At 44.7% G+C, this 18,556-nt stretch overlaps 1 protein-coding gene across 1 annotated transcript in view; it reads right to left on the bottom strand.

The window, feature by feature from the left end:
* Positions 1-18,301, bottom strand: part of LOC121270607 (cobalamin binding intrinsic factor-like) — a 54,031-nt gene extending 35,730 nt beyond the window's left edge. Inside the window, exons 1-2 of the mRNA XM_041175993.1 lie at positions 18,283-18,301; positions 6,197-6,302 (exon numbers count right to left, since the gene is read on the bottom strand). Coding sequence (XP_041031927.1) covers positions 6,197-6,263 — 67 coding nt within the window. The 5' untranslated portion in view covers positions 6,264-6,302; positions 18,283-18,301. The remainder of the gene's footprint in view (positions 1-6,196; positions 6,303-18,282) is intronic.
* Positions 18,302-18,556: the final 255 nt, after the last annotated feature.

Genomic DNA, 18,556 nt, shown 5'->3' with positions numbered 1-18,556 from the left:
GATTGGGAGCAGTTTAGAATTCAGCAAAGGAGGACCAAGGGATTGATTAAGAAGGGGAAAATAGAGTTCAACTTGTGGGGAACATAAAAACTAACTGTAAAAGTTTCTATAGGTATGTGAAGAGAAAAAGATTGGTGAAGACAAATGTAGGTCCCTTACAGTCAGAAACAGGGGAATTTATAATGGGGAACAAAGAAATAGCTGACCAACTAAAAACATGCTTCGGTTCTGCCTTCACGAAGGAGGACACAAATAACATACCAGAAATGTTGGGGAACACAGAATTTAGTGAGAGGGAAGAACTGAAATAAATCAGTATTAGTAGCGAAATGGTGTTGGGTAAATTGATGGGATTGAAAGCCGATAAATCCCCAGGGGCTGATAATCTACATCCAAGAGTACTTAAGGAAGTGGCCCTAGAAATAGTGGATGCATTGGTGGTCATCTTCCGAGATTCTAAAGACTCTGGAACAGTTCTACAGATTGGAGGGTAAATAATGTAACCCCACTGTTTAAAAAGGGAGGTTGAGAGAAAAACAGTGAATTATAGACCAGTCAGCCTGATGTCAGTAGTGGGGGAAATTCTAGAGTCCATTATAAAAGATTTAATAACTGAGCACTTGGAAAACAGTGGCAGAATCAGACAGGGTCAGCATAGATTTACAAAAGGGAAATCATGCTTGACAAATCTACTGGAATTTTTTGAGGATGTAACTAGTAGAGTTGATGAGGGATAGCCAGTGGATGTGGTTTATCTAGACTTTCAGAAGGCTTTTGACAAAGTCCCACATAAGACATTAGTATGTAAAATTAAAGCATATGGGATTGGGGGTAGTGTATTGAGATGGATAGCAAACTGGTTGGCAGACAGGAAACAAAGAGTAGGAATAAACGGATCTTTTTCTGAATGGCAGACAGTGACTAGTGGGGTACTGCAGGGATCGGTGCTGAAACCCCAGCTATTCACAATATATATTAATGATTTAGATGAGGAAACTAAATGTAACATCTCCAAATTTGCAGATGACACGAAGCTGGGTGGGAGGGTGAGCTGTGAGGAGGATGCTTCAGTATGATTTGGACAAACTGAGTGAGTGGCAAATGCACGGCTGTTGCAGTATAATGTAGATAAATGTGAGGTTATCCACTTTGGTAGCAAAAACAGGGAGGCAGATTACTATCTGAATGGCTATAGGGAATGTGCAACGAGACCTGGGTGTCCTTGTACACCAGTCACTGAAGGTAAGCATGCAGGTGCAGCAGGCGGTAAAGAAGGTAAATGGTATGCTGGCCTTCATAGCGAGAGGATTCGAGTACAGGAGCAGGGATGTCTTGCTGCAATTATTTAGGGCCTTGGTGAGACCACACCTAGGATATTGTGCGCAGTTTTGGTCTCCTTATCTGAGGAAGGATGTTCTTGCTATAGAGGGAGTGCAACGAAGGTTTACCAGACTGATTCCTGGGATGGCGGGACTAACATATGAGGAGAGATTGAGCCGGTTAGGATTATATTCGCTGGAGTTCAGAAGAATGAGGAGAGATCTTATAGAAACCTATAAAATTCTAACAGGGTTAGGCAGGGTAGATGCAGGAAGGATGTTCCCGATGGTGGGGGAGTCCAGAGCCAGGGGTCACAGTCTGAAGACACGAAGTAGACCATTTAGGACTGAGATGAGGAGAAATTTCTTCACCCAGATAGTGGTGAGCCTGTGGAATTCACTACCACAGAAAGTAGCTGACGTCAAAACATTGTATGTTTTCAGGAAGGAGTTAGATATAGCTCTTGGGGCAAAAGGGATCAGAGGGAATGGGGAGAAAGTGGGAGCAGTCTATTGAATTGGATGATCAGTCATGATCATAATGAATGACGGAGCAGACTCGAAGGGCCAAATGGCCTACTCCTGCTCCTAGTTTCTAGGTTTCTATGTTTCTATGTTTACGACCTTGTGCTGCAACAGGGAGAGAAGCTCAATGAGGAGGAGATGCTGGAGTTGCACATCTCCTCCGATGAGGACAATGCCGACTGGGATGAGGCTGAGGAGGTCCTTGGAGGCGACGATGACAGGGATGAGGCCCATGCACTGGCTGGATGAAGCAAGCGCACTTGGAAGGCCCTCATAGTTACTAGATTTGTGGAGGATGATGATGACATGCAGTGAGGTGACCCCATAGTTCCTCACATTGCATTTGTGAACATTTGACTCCAGTCTGGCTTATGGCAGTGTGAATACCCTCTGTGAGAATGCTCCTGTCATGGAGATGCGGTGGAGGCCCTAATAGTCATTCGACTGCAGGAGGATGATGATGACATGCACTGAGGACATTCCATAAATCTTCCCCCAGCCTCTGAGAATGTCTGACTCCTGTCTGGCCTATCAGCTGGCTTGTGCTCCGTAATCAGGGTCATATCATAGAGGAGCAGCCATGAAACTTTGGAAGCGTCTGATGCTTTTCTGCCTTCAGCCCTTCAAAAGCTGGAGCACAGCATCACTGGTCGCTGAAGAGATGGAGGACAACCCCTCCTTAAAGGTGCTGAGAACACACCGAGAAAAAGAGAGAACTCTGTGGCTCTTGCCCACTACATTGTAGCAGCAATGACAAGCACCGCCAAGGTGCAGGCATCAGTAATGCCTCCAGGGAGTGAGAGGCCAGACAATCACTTTGGTCTAAAGGCTGCACAGAGCACAGGGAAGAGGTCCTGGACTGAGACACCTGCCTTTATCTTTTGCAGAAAGGTTTCACATCTGAGTGACAAGAACATTTCTCATCTGAAGAAGGAGCCACAGGCAGAGTGACATTCTAGGAGTTTATTGACAATAGTGAACAGTATGTATAAATGATTAACACCCATGCCCAGGTGGGAAACTAATTCTCCTTAACCGTCCTAACCCTACCGCTACGTGTTGGTGCTCCCCAGACAACCACAGCAGAGGTGGAGGTAGCCTGCTGACTGTGACGCCCTGCCTGTGATAACTTTGGGGGGGCGTCCTCTGGAAGGTTGAGACTTGAAGGGCCCCGGTCTGCTTTCAGGGCCCTGCTGTGTGGCAGTGGCACCTTCCTTGGCCTGTGGAGCTAGAGCTGCTGAGGTCACAGGAAGAGGGGAGTTGAATGGGCTAGGCACTCTAGTCACCTGGGTGGATGGGCCTGAAGTGTGCACCTGTGGATCCTCCTCCCTTTGGATGCCCGGGGGCTCCAGGCTGACTCATTGAGGACCAGGGTAGCTGGAGTGAGATCGAGCTGCCCGGCACCCCTCTCATGTACACACTGTTGGAGGCCAACTATGGCGTCAGTGTTGGAGTTGAGCACACGTGGCAGTGCAGGAGTTAACTCCTGGACCAAGGCCTCCATGGCGGCCACCATCCAACCAGTGTTGATCTCGGTGCGTTGCAATGCCAACGCTATCACCCCAGACTGAAGGCAAATGGACTCCTCCGTCGTGCCTTGCAATCTGAGGAGTGCAGTCCTGATGTTCCCGAGCTTGCCTTTGCAGCTCAGCAACTGTGACATGACCGATTCCAGAGGCTCGTTATCTGATTTGGACTCAGCAAATTTCTGGCCTCCAGCAGTCCTTCGAGTGCCGGACACCTGGGAAGTCCCTGCTGCCACCTGCAGTGGATCAGACAGTGCGATGTGCTCACCAGATTGTGATCCTTGGGCTACCCTAAAGCTAAGTCCTATTGAGGTGTGTGTCTCTGCGCTGGTGAATGGTGTGGGTGAGCGCTGTGAAGGGACTTCATTGAGGGTGGCTCCAGATTCCTCTTCAGGTGTTTCTTCAGGGCTTAGTTGGAGGCTCTGGGTCATGGACTCTGTTGACTGTTTGACAGGTGTGCCTGTGAAAGCAAGGAGAGATAATTAGTGCATGGCTGTGGCCTGTGAAAGGGGCACATCACTCACAGCATGGTTGGCTGATGGATGTTGTACTACTGAATCCTCACTTGGTAGAGCAGCACCGACCTCACCATCAGCACAGGAATGGCCCAGCTGGCCAGCTGGATGGCTCTGTTTTCAAAGTCCTTGAGGACCTTGATTTTGGGAATTCTGCCACCGGTCTGTGACCTCTCCCTGTTGTGAGCCAACTTGTCCTGCATGGATAGAGATGGAGAAAGTGTAAGCAGAATGCCTGCCAGGCCAGATGACAAATGTGCCTGACCTCTGCAGGTGGTGAGTGGTCCCATGGATGGGATGAGGACAATGACAGTGAGAGAGTGAATGGCGATGTCTCTCGAACTGGCAGTGAGTGAGGGCCCTGTGGATGTGTGCTGTGTTTGTGATTGTGTGAGATAAGAGTGATGAAAAGAGTGACCTACCCTGGCAGAACAGAGGAGATCGTTCTTCCTCTTGAGGCACTAGATGGTTGTCCTCCTCTGAAGGGTGTTGGCGCAGACCACCGCTGCCACCACCTCCCAAGCTAGATTGGCCATGTTGCTCCCCATCCTGCGGCCAGAGCAGGGTTACCGGCCCGGCGGGCCTCATCAGCATCCAGCAGTCTCTCGAGGGACTCGTCATTAAACCTAGGCTGCAGTCTTCTTGCCTTTGAGGGCCATGTCTCCCAGGCAGCAGTGGTGAGCTGGAAGAAATGAGCACTGTGCTTGGGGCTAGCCTTTAAACATGGCACCCAGTGTGATGCAACGGTGGGGTGATGGCGGGCAGGAGAATGAGGAGCCCACCCGCCATGGAAATGGCGTTTCCCAGGAGTGCATAAATAATTAGGCGGGCTTGGGACAAAACGGCGTGAAAACCCGCCATCACTGTCAGTAGGCAACTCACCATCTTACCCACCCGCTACCATACTTAGTGCAAATCTGGGAAAATTCTGCCCTTAATATCAAACAGGACGTATATTGTATGATAGGTGAGATGCCAACTGATTTTTATCACTGCTCAAGTTGAATTTCACCCCCTCAGCTTCAAGCTGCTGCCATTTGGCCAATATTACTATTTTTAAAAAAGCTATTTTTCTATTCTAATGCTCTGTGAAACTGGTCAGGACTTTCTTTGGCCATTTCCTATGTACTCTTTATTTTACTTTACTGATCATAATTCAAACAGATTTGTAGCTTACAAAGGGTAGAGAGAGATAAAACAACTGGCATTGAAAAGACAAAATTAGAGAAAAAGCTTGAAATCATTTTAGTCGTGATGACAAAAAAGTAAAATATGCTAAACAAAGGAACAAAGGGCCATTCAGCCCTTTGAAATTGTTTCACCATTCATGGCTGCTCTGTATCTTAACTCCATCTACCCACCTTGGTTCCATAACACTTAATGACTTAGACTAACAAAAATCTGTCCATTTCAATTTTGAAATTTTAAATTGGTCTGGCCTCAACAACATTTTGGAGGAGAGAGTTCCAAATTTCTAATACCATTTGTGAAACAAAGTGATTCATCACATCACCCTTGAACGGCCTAGGTCTAATTTTATGGTCGCATTCCTTTGTTCTGAACTCCCCACTAGAGAAAATTGATTTCACCTAGCCTATCAAGTCCAATACAATCTATAATTTATACCTAGTCTGTCCAACTTATCCTCATAGTTTAACCCTTTTATCCTCAGTACCATTCCAGTGAGTACCCACCTCCCCCAACACTTTAACCATCAACTCCCAACCCTGAAGCCAATAGTAAATACATCACTACTACAAAGATGGAGAGAATGAGCTAGGGTGCTATGTGTTCCTATAGAGCGACCATTCTAGCTTCAACAGACAAATGAAAATCATAGCAGAGAATACAATTAGCAGTTATTACATGAAGTTTATTGATCATTTACAATGTTTTGTTTAGCACTTGTTACCCCTTGCATAGGTCACTTGGGAACTTGCACAATCTCTGTTCCACTGACTATCCATTTATCCATACATCACAATGGGACAAACTTGTGGATCGAACTGCCAGTAGAGTTGATTACTAGGGTAGTTTTAACTAAAATCGCTGGTAGGATCCCTGGGATTGGGTGGGAATGCCAGTTTTACACAATACTTCCAATATTATTCTCCTCATCAACATAACAGTATAATGAAAAAACACCAGGGCAGAGAGGGGTCTGAGCAGAGGTGAAAGAAGGATCATCAACTGGAATACAATCTTTCCATGTTTACATTTTGCATCTTGTACAAGAAAGGGAGAAGCAGCAACTCTCATTTAAATTAATAAAGACAGATCCAATGGAATGCACAGGAATTCAATTACTTACGGCATTCTTCAGTGGAATGTCCAAAGGTAATGAGAAATTGGAAGACAATAACTCTACAAATAGACATTGTCAAATTGAAGCTCCTTGTTCCGTAACCTGTATGTTGCTGAACAGAAATAAAGTGACAAAGTAAATTTAAAACATCCTCCTTTAGAATGAAGTCAGCGACAAACCAATTTTCAGATTTAATCGGTACTGCCCTGGCTATGCCCAGTCTATTTGTTGTGTATAGGCAGCGGAGTGTTGGAAACTGGATTGTACTCAGTCTGTATTCTAATTATCCCCAATGGGGATAAATTGAACTTTGAGTAATGGCACAAAATGCCTTATGTTACCTTCTATCTTTTTCATTCTCAGTGAGTGGGCATTACTGGCAATGTTGGCATTTATTGCCCATCACTAATTGGTGGTAGACCTTCATCTTGAACCATTGGGAAGCAGTTTTTATAGAAATGAGTGACAGGCTAAGCTTTTTCAGACAGGCCGGGTGTGGATGACAGGTTCACTTCCCTGAAGAACTTTACTGAACCAGTTGGATTTTTATGATAATCGGACAACTTGGTAGTCACTTTTGCTGTTATCAGCTTTGTATTTTTAAACTGAATTCAAATCTCAATTGACATTGTCAGATTTAAATTCACAGGCCCTGATCAGAGAGACAAGGAGGGATGGGGGGAATGGAGACTGTGGGAGATCCCACCGAATTTAATGGCAGGGCCTTGTTGATAATTTTAGACTGTTTCCTATCTGGCAGCCGATCAGATGGAAAAGTTGTACCAGGCAGGAAGGCCTACAGCACCAGGCTGCAGCCAAGGAGCAAAGAGAAAGGAGGATGAGACTAAGGGTTGGGTACCAGAATGGGTCGTGAATTGATTGTCGGCTGAATCTATCAGGAGGGCTGAAGAGAATGGTGAAGGGCTGTGGATAGAAAGGTTTCAGGGGCAGGATTTTCCTTGCAGGCTTCTGAAGCTCACTGTCAGGTCAAATGGAGGTTGGAAGCTCAGACTATGGGAAATAGTCAGTCATTGTGATTTTCCCCAGAGCATGCGATTAATGGCCAGAGGGCAGACTCACTAGCTATCTAATTAAGGATGGCAGGTAGGCTTTTGAAGCTGGAGGACCAATCAGAGGCCTTCCAGCTTGAAAGCAGCACAAGGATGCCACGAAAAGTATAAAGTAGAGGGCGCTTCAAAATGGAGGCAGGCCCCCTTCGACTTTTTCAAAGTTTAAGTTAAAAATGGCCTTTGCAGCCTTGTCAACATGATAACATTGAAAATGGCAATTCTCAGGGTTATGTACTTAGGGTAATTCAATAAATGAATTAAGTTACTCTGTGGATTGTAATCAGAGAACACAGCCTTAAAACAGTGCTCATACAGGCTCTGCTTGCAGCAGCAACTAGTTAATTAGATAACTGACTGCTTTTCAGAGGCTAGGATATCTTATAGTACTGACTTTATCTAAACTGAAGTGCTGTTTTTGGCTGCAGTAGAGAACTTCAGTTGGAGTTTAAAACAAAAACAGAATTACCTGGAAAAACTCAGCAGGTCTGGCAGCATCGGTGGAGAAGTAAAGAGTTGACGTTTCGAGTCCTCATGACCCTTCAACAGAACTGAGTGAATATTAGGAGAGGGGTGAAATATAAGCTGGATTAAGGTGGGGGGGGGAAGAATTGGGGGGGTGGTGTCGTTGTAGGGACAAGCAAGCAGTGATAGGAGCAGATAATCAGAAGATGTCAGAGATAAAGGAACAAAGAGGTGTTGAAGGTGATGATATTATCTAAACAAATGTGCTAATTAAGAATGGATGGTAGGACATTCAAGGTACAGCTCTAGTGGGGGTGGGGTGGAAAGACTAGCAAGGCATACAAGATTTAAAAATAATGGAAAGAGATGGGAAAAGAAAAATCTATATAAATTATTGGAAAAAACAAAAGGAAGGGGGAAGAAACGGAAAGGGGGTGGGGATGGAGGAGGGAGTTCAAGATCTAAAGTTGTTGAATTCAATGTTCAGTCCTGAAGGCTGCAAAGTGCCTAGTCGGAAGATGAGGTGCTGTTCCTCCAGTTTGCGTTGGGCTTCACTAGAACAATGCAGCAAGCCAAGGACAGACATGTGGGCAAGAGAGCAGGGTGGAGTGTTAAAATGAGGTTTGGGTCATTCTTGCAGACAGACCGCAGGTGTTCTGCAAAGCAGTCGCCCAGTTTACATTTGGTCTCTCCATTGTAGACGAGACCGTATTGGGAGCAATGAATGCAGTAGACTAAGTTGGGGGAAATGCAAGTGAAATGCTGCTTCACTTGAAAGGAGTGTTTGGGCCCTTGGACGAGGAGAGAGGAAGTGAAGGGGCAGGTGTTGCATCTTTTGCGTGGGCATGGGGAGATGCCATAGGTCGGGGTTGAGGAGTACTCTGGCCCCCTTCCACAACTCTTTCTCCGGTACATCGATGATTACTTTGGTGCTGCATCATGCTCTCGTCGGGACTTGGAAAAATGTATTAATTTTGCTTCCAATCTCCACCTCTCCATCATTTTCACATAGTCCATCTCTGACACTTCCCTTCCCTTCCTTGACTTCTATGTCTCAATTTCTGGTGATAGACTGTCCAACAATATCCATTACAAGCCTACTGACTCCCACAGCTACCTCGACTACAGCTCCTCACACCCCACTTCCTGTAAGGACTCCATCCCATTCTCTCAGTTCCTTCGCCTCCGTCGCATCTGTTCTGATGATGCTACCTTCAAAAACAGTTCCTCTGACATGTCCTCCTTCTTCCTTAACTGAGGTTTTCCACCCACGGTCGTTGACAGGGCCCTCAACCGTGTCCAGCCCATCTCCCGCGCATCCGCCCTCACGCCTTCTCCTCCCTCCCAGAAACATGATAGAGTCTCCCTTGTCCTCACTTATCACCCCACAAGCCTCCGCATTCAAAGGATCATCCTCCACCATTTCCACCAACTCCAGCATGATGCCACCACCAAACACATCTTCCCTTCACCACCCCCCCCCCGGCAGCATCCCGTAGGGATTGTTCCCTCCGGGACACTCTGGTCCACTCCTCCATCACCCCCTACTCCTCAACCCCTACCTATGGCACCTCCCCATGCCCACGCAAAAGATGCAACACCTGCCCCTTCACTTCCTCTCTCCTCACTGTCCAAGGGCCCAAACACTTCTTTCAAGTGAAGCAGCATTGCACTTGCATTTCCCCCAACTTAGTCTACTGCATTCGTTGCTCCCAATGTGGTCTCCTCTACATTGGAGAGACCAAACGTAAACTGGCGACCGCTTTGCAGAACACCTGCGGTCTGTCCGCAAGAATGACCCAAACCTCCCTGTCGCTTGCCATTTTAACACTCCACCCTGCTCTCTTGCCCACATGTCTGTCCTTGGCTTGTTGCATTGTTCTAGTGAAGCCCAACGCAAACTGGAGGAACAGCACCTCATCTTCCGACTAGGCACTTTACAGTCACACCGCAGCTTCAGGGCCTAGAGACAGAGAGGGAATGGGTGGCCACCAGGCAGCCCAAGAGAAGTAGGCAGGTAGTGCAGGAGTCCCCTGGGGTCCCGCTCACAAATTGGTTTTCCATTTTGGAAGCTGGTGAGGGTGCTGGTTCCTTAGAGGAGTGCAGTCAGAGCCATATTTGTGGCACCACAAGTGGCTTGGCTGTACATGAGGGGAGGAAGAAGAAAGGAAGAGCTATAATGATCGGGGATTCATTGGTTAGGGAAACAGACAGATGTTTCTATGGCCATAGACATGACTCCAGGATGGTATGTTGCCTCTCTAGTGCCAGGGTCAAGGATGTCACAGAGCGGCTACAGGACATTCTTCTGGGGAAGGGTGATCAGCCAGTGGTCGTGGTCCATGTTGGTAACAAAGATGTAGGTAGGAAAGGGGATGCGGTCCTGCAATCAGAAGTTAGGGAGAATTAGCAAGCAGGACCTCTAAGTTAGTAATCTCCAGATTGCTCCCAGTGCCACGTGCCAGTGAGTGCAGAAATAGGGAAATAAGACAGGTGAATGCGTGGCTGGAAAGATGGTGCAGAAGGGAGGGCTTTCAATTCCTAGGACACTGGGACTGGCTCTGGGGGAGATGGCACCTGTATAAGACAGACGGGTTGTACCTTAATAGAGCTGAGACTGAGTTCCTTGCAGGGGATTTTAGCTAGTGCTGTTGGGAGGGCTTTAAACTAACTCGGCAGTGGTGTGGGAACCAAGAAAAAATATTAGAGAGGCATACCGGGTGCACAAAATACTGAGGGACAGATAGCACTAGTAAAGAAAATAGTAAGTTAATAGGTAAAGTCGGGGTAGGAGAGAAAGTAACAAAATCTATATCAGGGTCACTGTGCATGTATGTGAATGCATGGAGTATAGTAAATAAGCTTGGGGAGTTATAGGTACAGATTGCCATGTGGAAATATAATGTTGTGGCGATAACAGAGACCTGGCTGAAGGAAGGGCAGAACTGGGTGTTAAATATTCCTGGGTACAAGGTGTTCAGAAGAGATAGGAAAGGAGGATGGGTGGCGGTATTGGTTAAGGAGGGCATTGCAGTGCTGGAGAAAGAGGATGTCCCAGGGGTTCAAGGACAGAATCAATTTGGCTAGACCTAAGGAACAAAAAGGGTGTAACTACGTTGCTTGGTGTAGTCTGCAGACCGCCAAATAGTGAGAAGGATGGAGACAAACAAATATGCATGGAAATTACAGGGAGATGCAGCATTATAGAGTAGTTATAATGGGGACTTAAATTACCCGTATGTAGACTGGGACAGTGGTAGTATAAAGGGTGCAAAGGGGCAAAAGTTCCTAGATTGTGCTCAGGAGAACTTTCTACAGCAGTATGTGTCTAAACCACAAGAAAAGACGTGCTGTTGGAACTGGTTCTTGGAAATGAGATGGGCCTAGTAAATCAAGTATCAGTGGGAGAACATTAAGGAGACAGTGATCATTGTATTGTAGTTTTAGAATGATGATAGAAAAGGATGATAGGCAACCCAGAGTAAAAATAATGAACTGGACAAGAGCCGACTTCGATGGAGCAAAAACAGAGCTGGGCCAGATAGACTGGAATGAAAGATTGGCAGGAAAGACTGTGGATGAACAATGGGCTACCTTCAGAAAATAATTGGTTCTGGCACAGTCGAGGTATATCCTATCAAAAGGGAAAGGTAATGCAAACAAATCCAGAGCTCCTGAATGAAAAATGAGATTAAAATTAAGATAAAGAAGAAAAAGTGCATTTATGACGGGTGTCATAATACAGAATACAGAAGGTTCAGAGGGGAGGTGAAAAAGCATATTAGAGAAACAAAGAGGGATTATGAGAAAAGACTGGCAGCCAACACAAAGGGGAATCCCAAAGTCTCCTATAGGCATATAAATTGTAAAATGGTGGGAAAAAGAGGAGTAGGGCTGATTATGGACCTAAAAGGGATGAAGGGGCCATGGCTGAGATATTAAATGAATACTTTGCATCTGTCCTTACCAAGGAGGTAGATGCTGCCCAGGCCATGGTGACAGATGAGGAAACTCTGTCACCAGAAGGGTTCAAAATTGATAAGGAGGAAGTGTTGAATAGACTTAAATTTGACAAGGCACCAGGAATGGATGAGATGCATCCAAGGATATTGAAGGAAGTAAGCCTAGAAATTGCAAGGCACTGGCCATAATGTTTCAATCTTTCCTAGACTCAAGGGTGGTGCCAGAGGACTGGAGAATTGCAAACACTACGTCGTTGTTCAAAAAAGTTGTAAGGATAAGCCCGAAATTACAGACCAGTCACTTTAACTTCAGTGGTGGGCAAGATTCTAGAAACAATTATTCAGGATGGAATTAGTAGTCACATGGAGTTTGACAAGGAAGAGCCAGTATAGATTTCTAAAGGGGAAATCGTGTTTGACTAACTTGCCAGAGTTTTTTGAAGAGGTAACAGAAAAGGTCGATGAGGTTAATGCTGCTGATGTGGGGTACATGGACTTTGAAAAGGCATTTGACTCTGCCACACAACTGACTTGTGAGAAAAGTTATTGCTCATGGAATAAAAGGGACAGCAGCAACGCGGATACAAAATTGGATGAAAAATAGGAAGCAGAGAGTAATGGTCAATCAATATTTTTCAGGCTGGAGGAAAGTTTGTAGTGGAGTTCCCCAGGGCTTGGTATTTGTACACTTGCTTTTCCTGATATATATTAATGATCTGGATCTTGGTGTGTAGGGGACAGTTTCAATGTTAGCGGATGATGCAAAGCTTGGGAATGTTGTGAACTCTGAGGAGGACAGTGTGGTATTTCAAGAGGACATAGACAGGGTTGGTGGAGTGGGCAGATAGGTGGCAGATGAAGTTCAATGTGGAGAAGTGTGAGGTGATACATTTTGTTAGGAAGAGCATGGACAGACAACATAAAATAAGGGGTGAAATTTTGAAGGGGGTGCAGGAGCAGAAAGACTTGGGCGTATATGTGCATAGATCATTGAAGGCGGCAGGACAGGTGAAGAGAGCAGTTAATAAAGCATATAGTATCCTGGGCTTTATTAATAGGGGCATAGAGTACAAGAGCAGGGAGGTTATGTGAATTTATATAAGACACTCGTTAGATCTCAGCTGGAATATTGTGTACAGTTCTGGGCACCGCATTATAGGAAGGATGTGAACACATTAGAGAGAGTGTAGAAGAGGTTTACTAGAATGGCTCCAGGGATGAGAAACTTCAGCTATGAGGATAGATGAGAGGTTGGGACTGTCCTCCTTGGATAGAAGAAGGCTGAGAGGAGATTTGATAGAGATGTTCAAAATCATGAGGGGGCTGGACAGTGTCGATAGGGAGAAGCTGCTCCCATTCGTAAAAAGATCAAAAATGAGAGGGCAGAGATTTAACGAGTTTTGCAAAAGAAGCAAGTGTGACGTGAGAAAAAACTTTTTCACACAACGAGTGGTTCGGGTCTGGAATGCACTGCCTGGAAATGTTGTAGAGGCAGGTTCAATCGAGACATTCAAGAGGACATTAGATGATTATTTAAATAGAAACAACATGCAGGAGTATGGGGAAAAAGCAGGGCAATAGCACTAGGTCATAATGCTCATTTGGAGAGCCGGTACAGACATAATGGGCTGAATGGCCTCCTTTGATGCCATAAAGATTCTGTGAACACATTAAATAGTATTTGTGTTGATGCTAAGTGAATGGGATTAACATTTTGTTCCTAAAGGTGTCAGCAGCATATGCAGGAAATAAAAACACGGATAGGCCATTCAGACCCTCGACCCTGTTCCATCATTTATTACATCATGGCTGATCTGCAGACTAACTCCCTATATCTGCGTTAGCTCCATGATATCTTAGCCAAACAGATAGTGTCCAATAGCTTGAAGGCACCAAATGTCCCATCTTCCACAGCTTATTGGTGAGAGTTCAGGATGTCTATTACCCTTTAAGTGAGAAAATGCTTTCTGATTTCAATCTTGAATGGTCTAGCTCTAATTTTAGGGTTATGTCTCCTAATTCTTGCTGCATGCACCAGAGGAAATAGTGGGCCAAAACTTCTGAGGAGTGGTAATCAAAGTCAGATTGCCACTCCGTTCCTTTTTGCTTACACTTGAATGCAATTGCACATTTCTCACCCAACCTTCCGACTTAGGCCGGGTGAAAAATGTGCAATGCAGCAGGTTCCCGAGGCCCAAAGTTTCAATCTAATGTCCACCACCTGCCTACAATTAAACATAATGAATATACAATTAACAGGTTCCCTTCTCTTGCCTTAAATGAAAATTCGAGTTTATATAGGCAAGCAAATTTTCAAAACAAATTAAATCAAATGCCTCCATATTCTGTACCAAGCATTACATTGCAAGATGTCCCTCTTCTATGAGCCCTAACAATTTCTTCATACCTACATTACTTTTTGTAAACCAAACAGTTGATGATTTGCTTCCAACCATTGAATTTTACAACAGTTGTTTCAAGCCTGCCAGGTCAACCGTAACCATTTCTCACTCGTGCTTTTCATAGAGTGTACATTATTGATGTATGATGAAAGATAATTAACATAACATTCAATGAGTAAATGACCTGCGAGGTTCCCATTGTACAGAATCTCATTCAAAATATTTATTATATAGGGCTGGATTTTAATCTCAGGCTTGGAAAATGCAAACCAGGGCAATTCCCAACTTCGCTAACCCAAACCCGTCATCTTCTCCAATTTCTGTCACATTTCCGTCTCCTAGAGACATGGGTGGGCAAGGTTTAGGTCTGCCATCACCCTAGGCAGACTCAAGATAGCATTGGAGGAGCGTGGGTGCTGGGGCGAGCTAATTAGAAGGCCCGCCTCTTTTCACAGGAACATCGGCCCAGCTATCCACATTGTTCTTATGACCCCCTAACCATCCTCCCTCACACCCATACCTACACACCATGCTCTTTCCATGGCCCCTCATACCATGCATGTCTCCTCCATGCCTCCCATCTATCTTCCATAGCCACTCACCCAGTATCCACGATGTACAGACCACGAGCCATATAATTTCAATGGGAAGCCTTCAAAATGGACATGAAAAACAACTACCAACAATCTAATAACTATCAACATCCTGGGGTTACTATTGGCCAGAAACTGAACTGGACTAGCCACATAAATAGTGTGGCTACAAGAGCAGGTCAGAGGCTGGGAATTCTGCTGCAAATAACTCACCTCCTGACTCCCCAAAGCCTGTTCACCATCTGCAAAGCACAAGTCAGGAGCATGATTGAATACTCTCCACTAGCCTGGATGAGTGCAGGTCCCACAACACTCAAGAAGATCGACACCAACCAGGACAAAGCAGCCCACTTGATTGGCAGCCCATCCACAAACAATCATTTCCTCCACCACCGATGCACAGCAGCAGCAGTGTGTACCATGCATAATATGCACATATCACAAAGGTTCCTTCGACAGCACTTTCCAAACCCGCAACCTCTACCACCTAGAAAGGCAAGGGCAGCAAACACATGGGAACTCCATCACCTGCAAGTTCCCCTCAAAGTCACACACCATCCGAACTTGGAACTATATCGCCGTTCCTTCATTGTTGCTGGGTCAAAATCCTGGAACTCCCATCCTAATAGCACTGTGGCTGTACCTATACCACAGGGACTGCAGTGTTTCAAGAAGGTGGCTCACCACCAACAGCCCAAGGGCAATTAGTGATGGGCAATAAATGCTGGCCTATGAAGTGACGCCCACATCCCAAGAATAAATAAAATAAAACTGTCAATCAAACATACGGCCACTCATAATTCACAAAAAAAACTAGTCTCATTGAAAAAAAGTTAAATCCCATAAAGTGGTAATTAAATTGTGAAAACAAACAAATGTCTATTCAAAACCAGAGCTTGGATTTTTGTTCCTGAGGCAGGTACACAGAGTAGGGAAATCTCCTGGCTCACTGCACCTGCCTCGGGAAAAGTGTCCCAAATGGTGGGATCTTTGATCCAGGGCAGGGTATGTGCAGGAAAGAGTCTGGCCTGCTAACCCTAGACTCAGATGAAAGGTAACCACAGGGATTGTCGTGCGCCAAGGCAGGCTGGTTAAAAGGCCTGCTTTGGAACTCTGGAAAATTGACCCAGTTGTTTTCTTATACATTAGGCCCTCTAGGCATCACCCTTCATCTGATCACCCACTCCACAAGCTCATACTTGCCAGCCCATGCCCCTGCACCCACACCCATGACCCCTTATAGCCCCTATGCCAACCTAATGCCAACTTATGAACTCCACCCACCCCTATGGCCCATTACAGCCCCTATGCCAACTTAATGCCAATGCATGCACCCCACCCACTACCCTTTGCTCTCACAAACTCCATGCCAATTCATCCAATATCCAACATAGGCAGACTTCAGGAGCCATGCTGAGATGAAATAAAATAAAGTTCTAAATATCTATTACAGGCTTCACAATCTAAAAAGAAACACCCTCATTCATGAAAACCCTTTTAAGATATTGAAGTCCCCTTAATACATTATAAAAACAAATACTTGTATTCATAACCCCACATCAAAAACATATAATCCTTTAATAACCACTTGCAGCTGCCAATCAAACTGTGAACTTACAACCACCATCTGTGATAATGATAGGTTATGGAAGCAATCAAGTAATGATACAATAATGATAGCACTTCAGGTTATGTCAACAACCAACTATTGAAATTGCAAGCAGACTTATTTTCAACTCACTGACACAGGCAGGCTTTATTTCAATTTTTAAAGGGCTGGCTACTTAACAGCTTGACAGTTCCACAGGCCTTATCAGCCTTATATGAACGTTTATGTCTACTTTAAAAGTTGTAACTCACACTCTGCAGGATAAGGCCCTTGCTGCATCAAAAATGGGGGCATGTTTGAACTCAGCAGTGAGTTCAAATAGCCCTGCTGAGATCAGGTTTCCTGCATGTGTGAGTCACATCCTGCCCCATTCCCCACCAGCGAAAATAGGATCTGATGGAAATTGGGCAGGACTTCCAGATCTGGGTACCCAATGCCCTTTTGGACATGCTGTTTAAGCAACAGGCCAATTTTTTTCTAAGTTAAAGCACTCTGGACATTTAAAATCACTGTTGAAAGCATGACAGGAGGTTCCCAGGCACTGTTTTCTTCAGTTTTGGATGTACTTTTTCAAACAGAAAAGTACTCCAATGTATCTCAACACACTATCTTTGCAGGGCAGAGCCCTAAGGTCAATCATTGCTGTTAAAACGTATCTAAATTATAAGACAGATTGTAATAAATAGTTGTGAAAACAATTAACACTTACATTTCAGAATGTTCCTGATTCCTCACAGGCTTCCGCCAAGGTTCACAAACTCTCTTACCTGACGGGTTTCCAAAGGTTTCCAAAACCAGTCCAATCCAATGAAAATACTACAGTGCAAATTTCCTCTCGGCCTGTCAATGGTGACCCCGACATTATAGGCCATGCATGCAGGCTCACAAACCAATCTTGACTTGAATCTCTTCCTGCCTATCGGAAATTTGTGTGGGGATCGTTTTTTGTGGGGGAAATTCAGATTTCCATTCCTGTGGCCTCAATTTTGCCAATTCTCATACCCATTCCCGACGTTATTGAGACATGAAAATCCGACCCATAGAATCCCATATCAACTAACTCCATGAGCCAGTTTTTCAGCAGCTTTTTAGCTTTTAACAAGCCTTTTTTTTATTTTCTTAGCTTCCCAAGCTAAAGGACAACATTTTGCATTCTCACCTATCAGAAATAGTATGAAACAAGTAAAGCATCATTAAAATTGACTAGCTTCATGTTCTTTGGACCCCCTAAGGATGGGAAATTACAATGCTCATTTATCCAAGCTTAATATTTTTAATATTTAATTTGCACTTAAAATATTCTCTACTTTAAGGTGTTTCATCGTAGTTCTTAACACCAACACACCAAAACTAGCCCGAGAAGTTCAACTGACTAATCAAGCTTCATGACTGCTCTGTTTCTTCTTGAGACAAAACATCATCTTTTTGTGGTGACACAGTACGATTAACTGGTATGGGAGTGAGACCTTTGAAAGAGGATGCTGACTTATACAAACCTACTTTGTTTAAAATCTAAACCAATATAATTAAAAGCCACACAAGCCCAGCTCCTATTTCTGAAGGCAGCTCTAATCTTTCTCAAATTCAACAGTTTCATCCCATAAAAAAGCATGAACATGCATGATGAAGTTGAAATAAAACATTGCAGAATCTCCTTTTAGTTGAACACAACCTATTTTCAGAAAAATAAACCTCACGAGGAGAGGGTGCTAGTATAAAAGAGGGAGGTGGGAAGGTGCACGGATTCGGAGCTGATTGACACACTCTGAAGAAAGTGAAAGTGTGACGTCACAAGGAAGAAAGTAAGCGATTAATTGGTGCATATTTTCTCTTTTCTCTCTCTAAACTAGGGCATTAATTTGTTCAAATTAGGAACTAGGAAATTAAAAATTTCACTCAGCATTAGTATTATAGTAAGTGAATGAATAAAAGTATAATTGCAGAGCAGGTCCAGAGGCATTAATAAAAATTAACAGTTTAAACAGAATACTGACTAAATTGTTAAAGGTGGAATAGAGGGCTTTTTTCCCACACTTTGAAACCTGTTGCTTGCAATTCCTGTGCCATGCAGGAACTTCAGGACACTTCACCTGTCTTGGGGAAACTTATGATAGGAAGTATTTCCAGTTTCGTCAGCTCGAGCTCAGGGTTTCTGAGTTTGAGGGGGATCTGAAGTCTCTGAGGAGCATCAGGGAAGGATGAGAGTTTCCTGGATTGTACATTCCAAGAGGTGGCCGCTCCTTAGGGAGTGAGAGTTCAAGATAGCAG

This window comes from Carcharodon carcharias, chromosome 2 (assembly GCF_017639515.1).
Source record: "Carcharodon carcharias isolate sCarCar2 chromosome 2, sCarCar2.pri, whole genome shotgun sequence".
Taxonomy (NCBI): Eukaryota; Metazoa; Chordata; class Chondrichthyes; order Lamniformes; family Lamnidae; genus Carcharodon; species Carcharodon carcharias.
The sequence above is the reverse complement of the archived record's forward strand: the minus strand, read 5'-3'. Positions and strand labels throughout refer to the sequence as shown.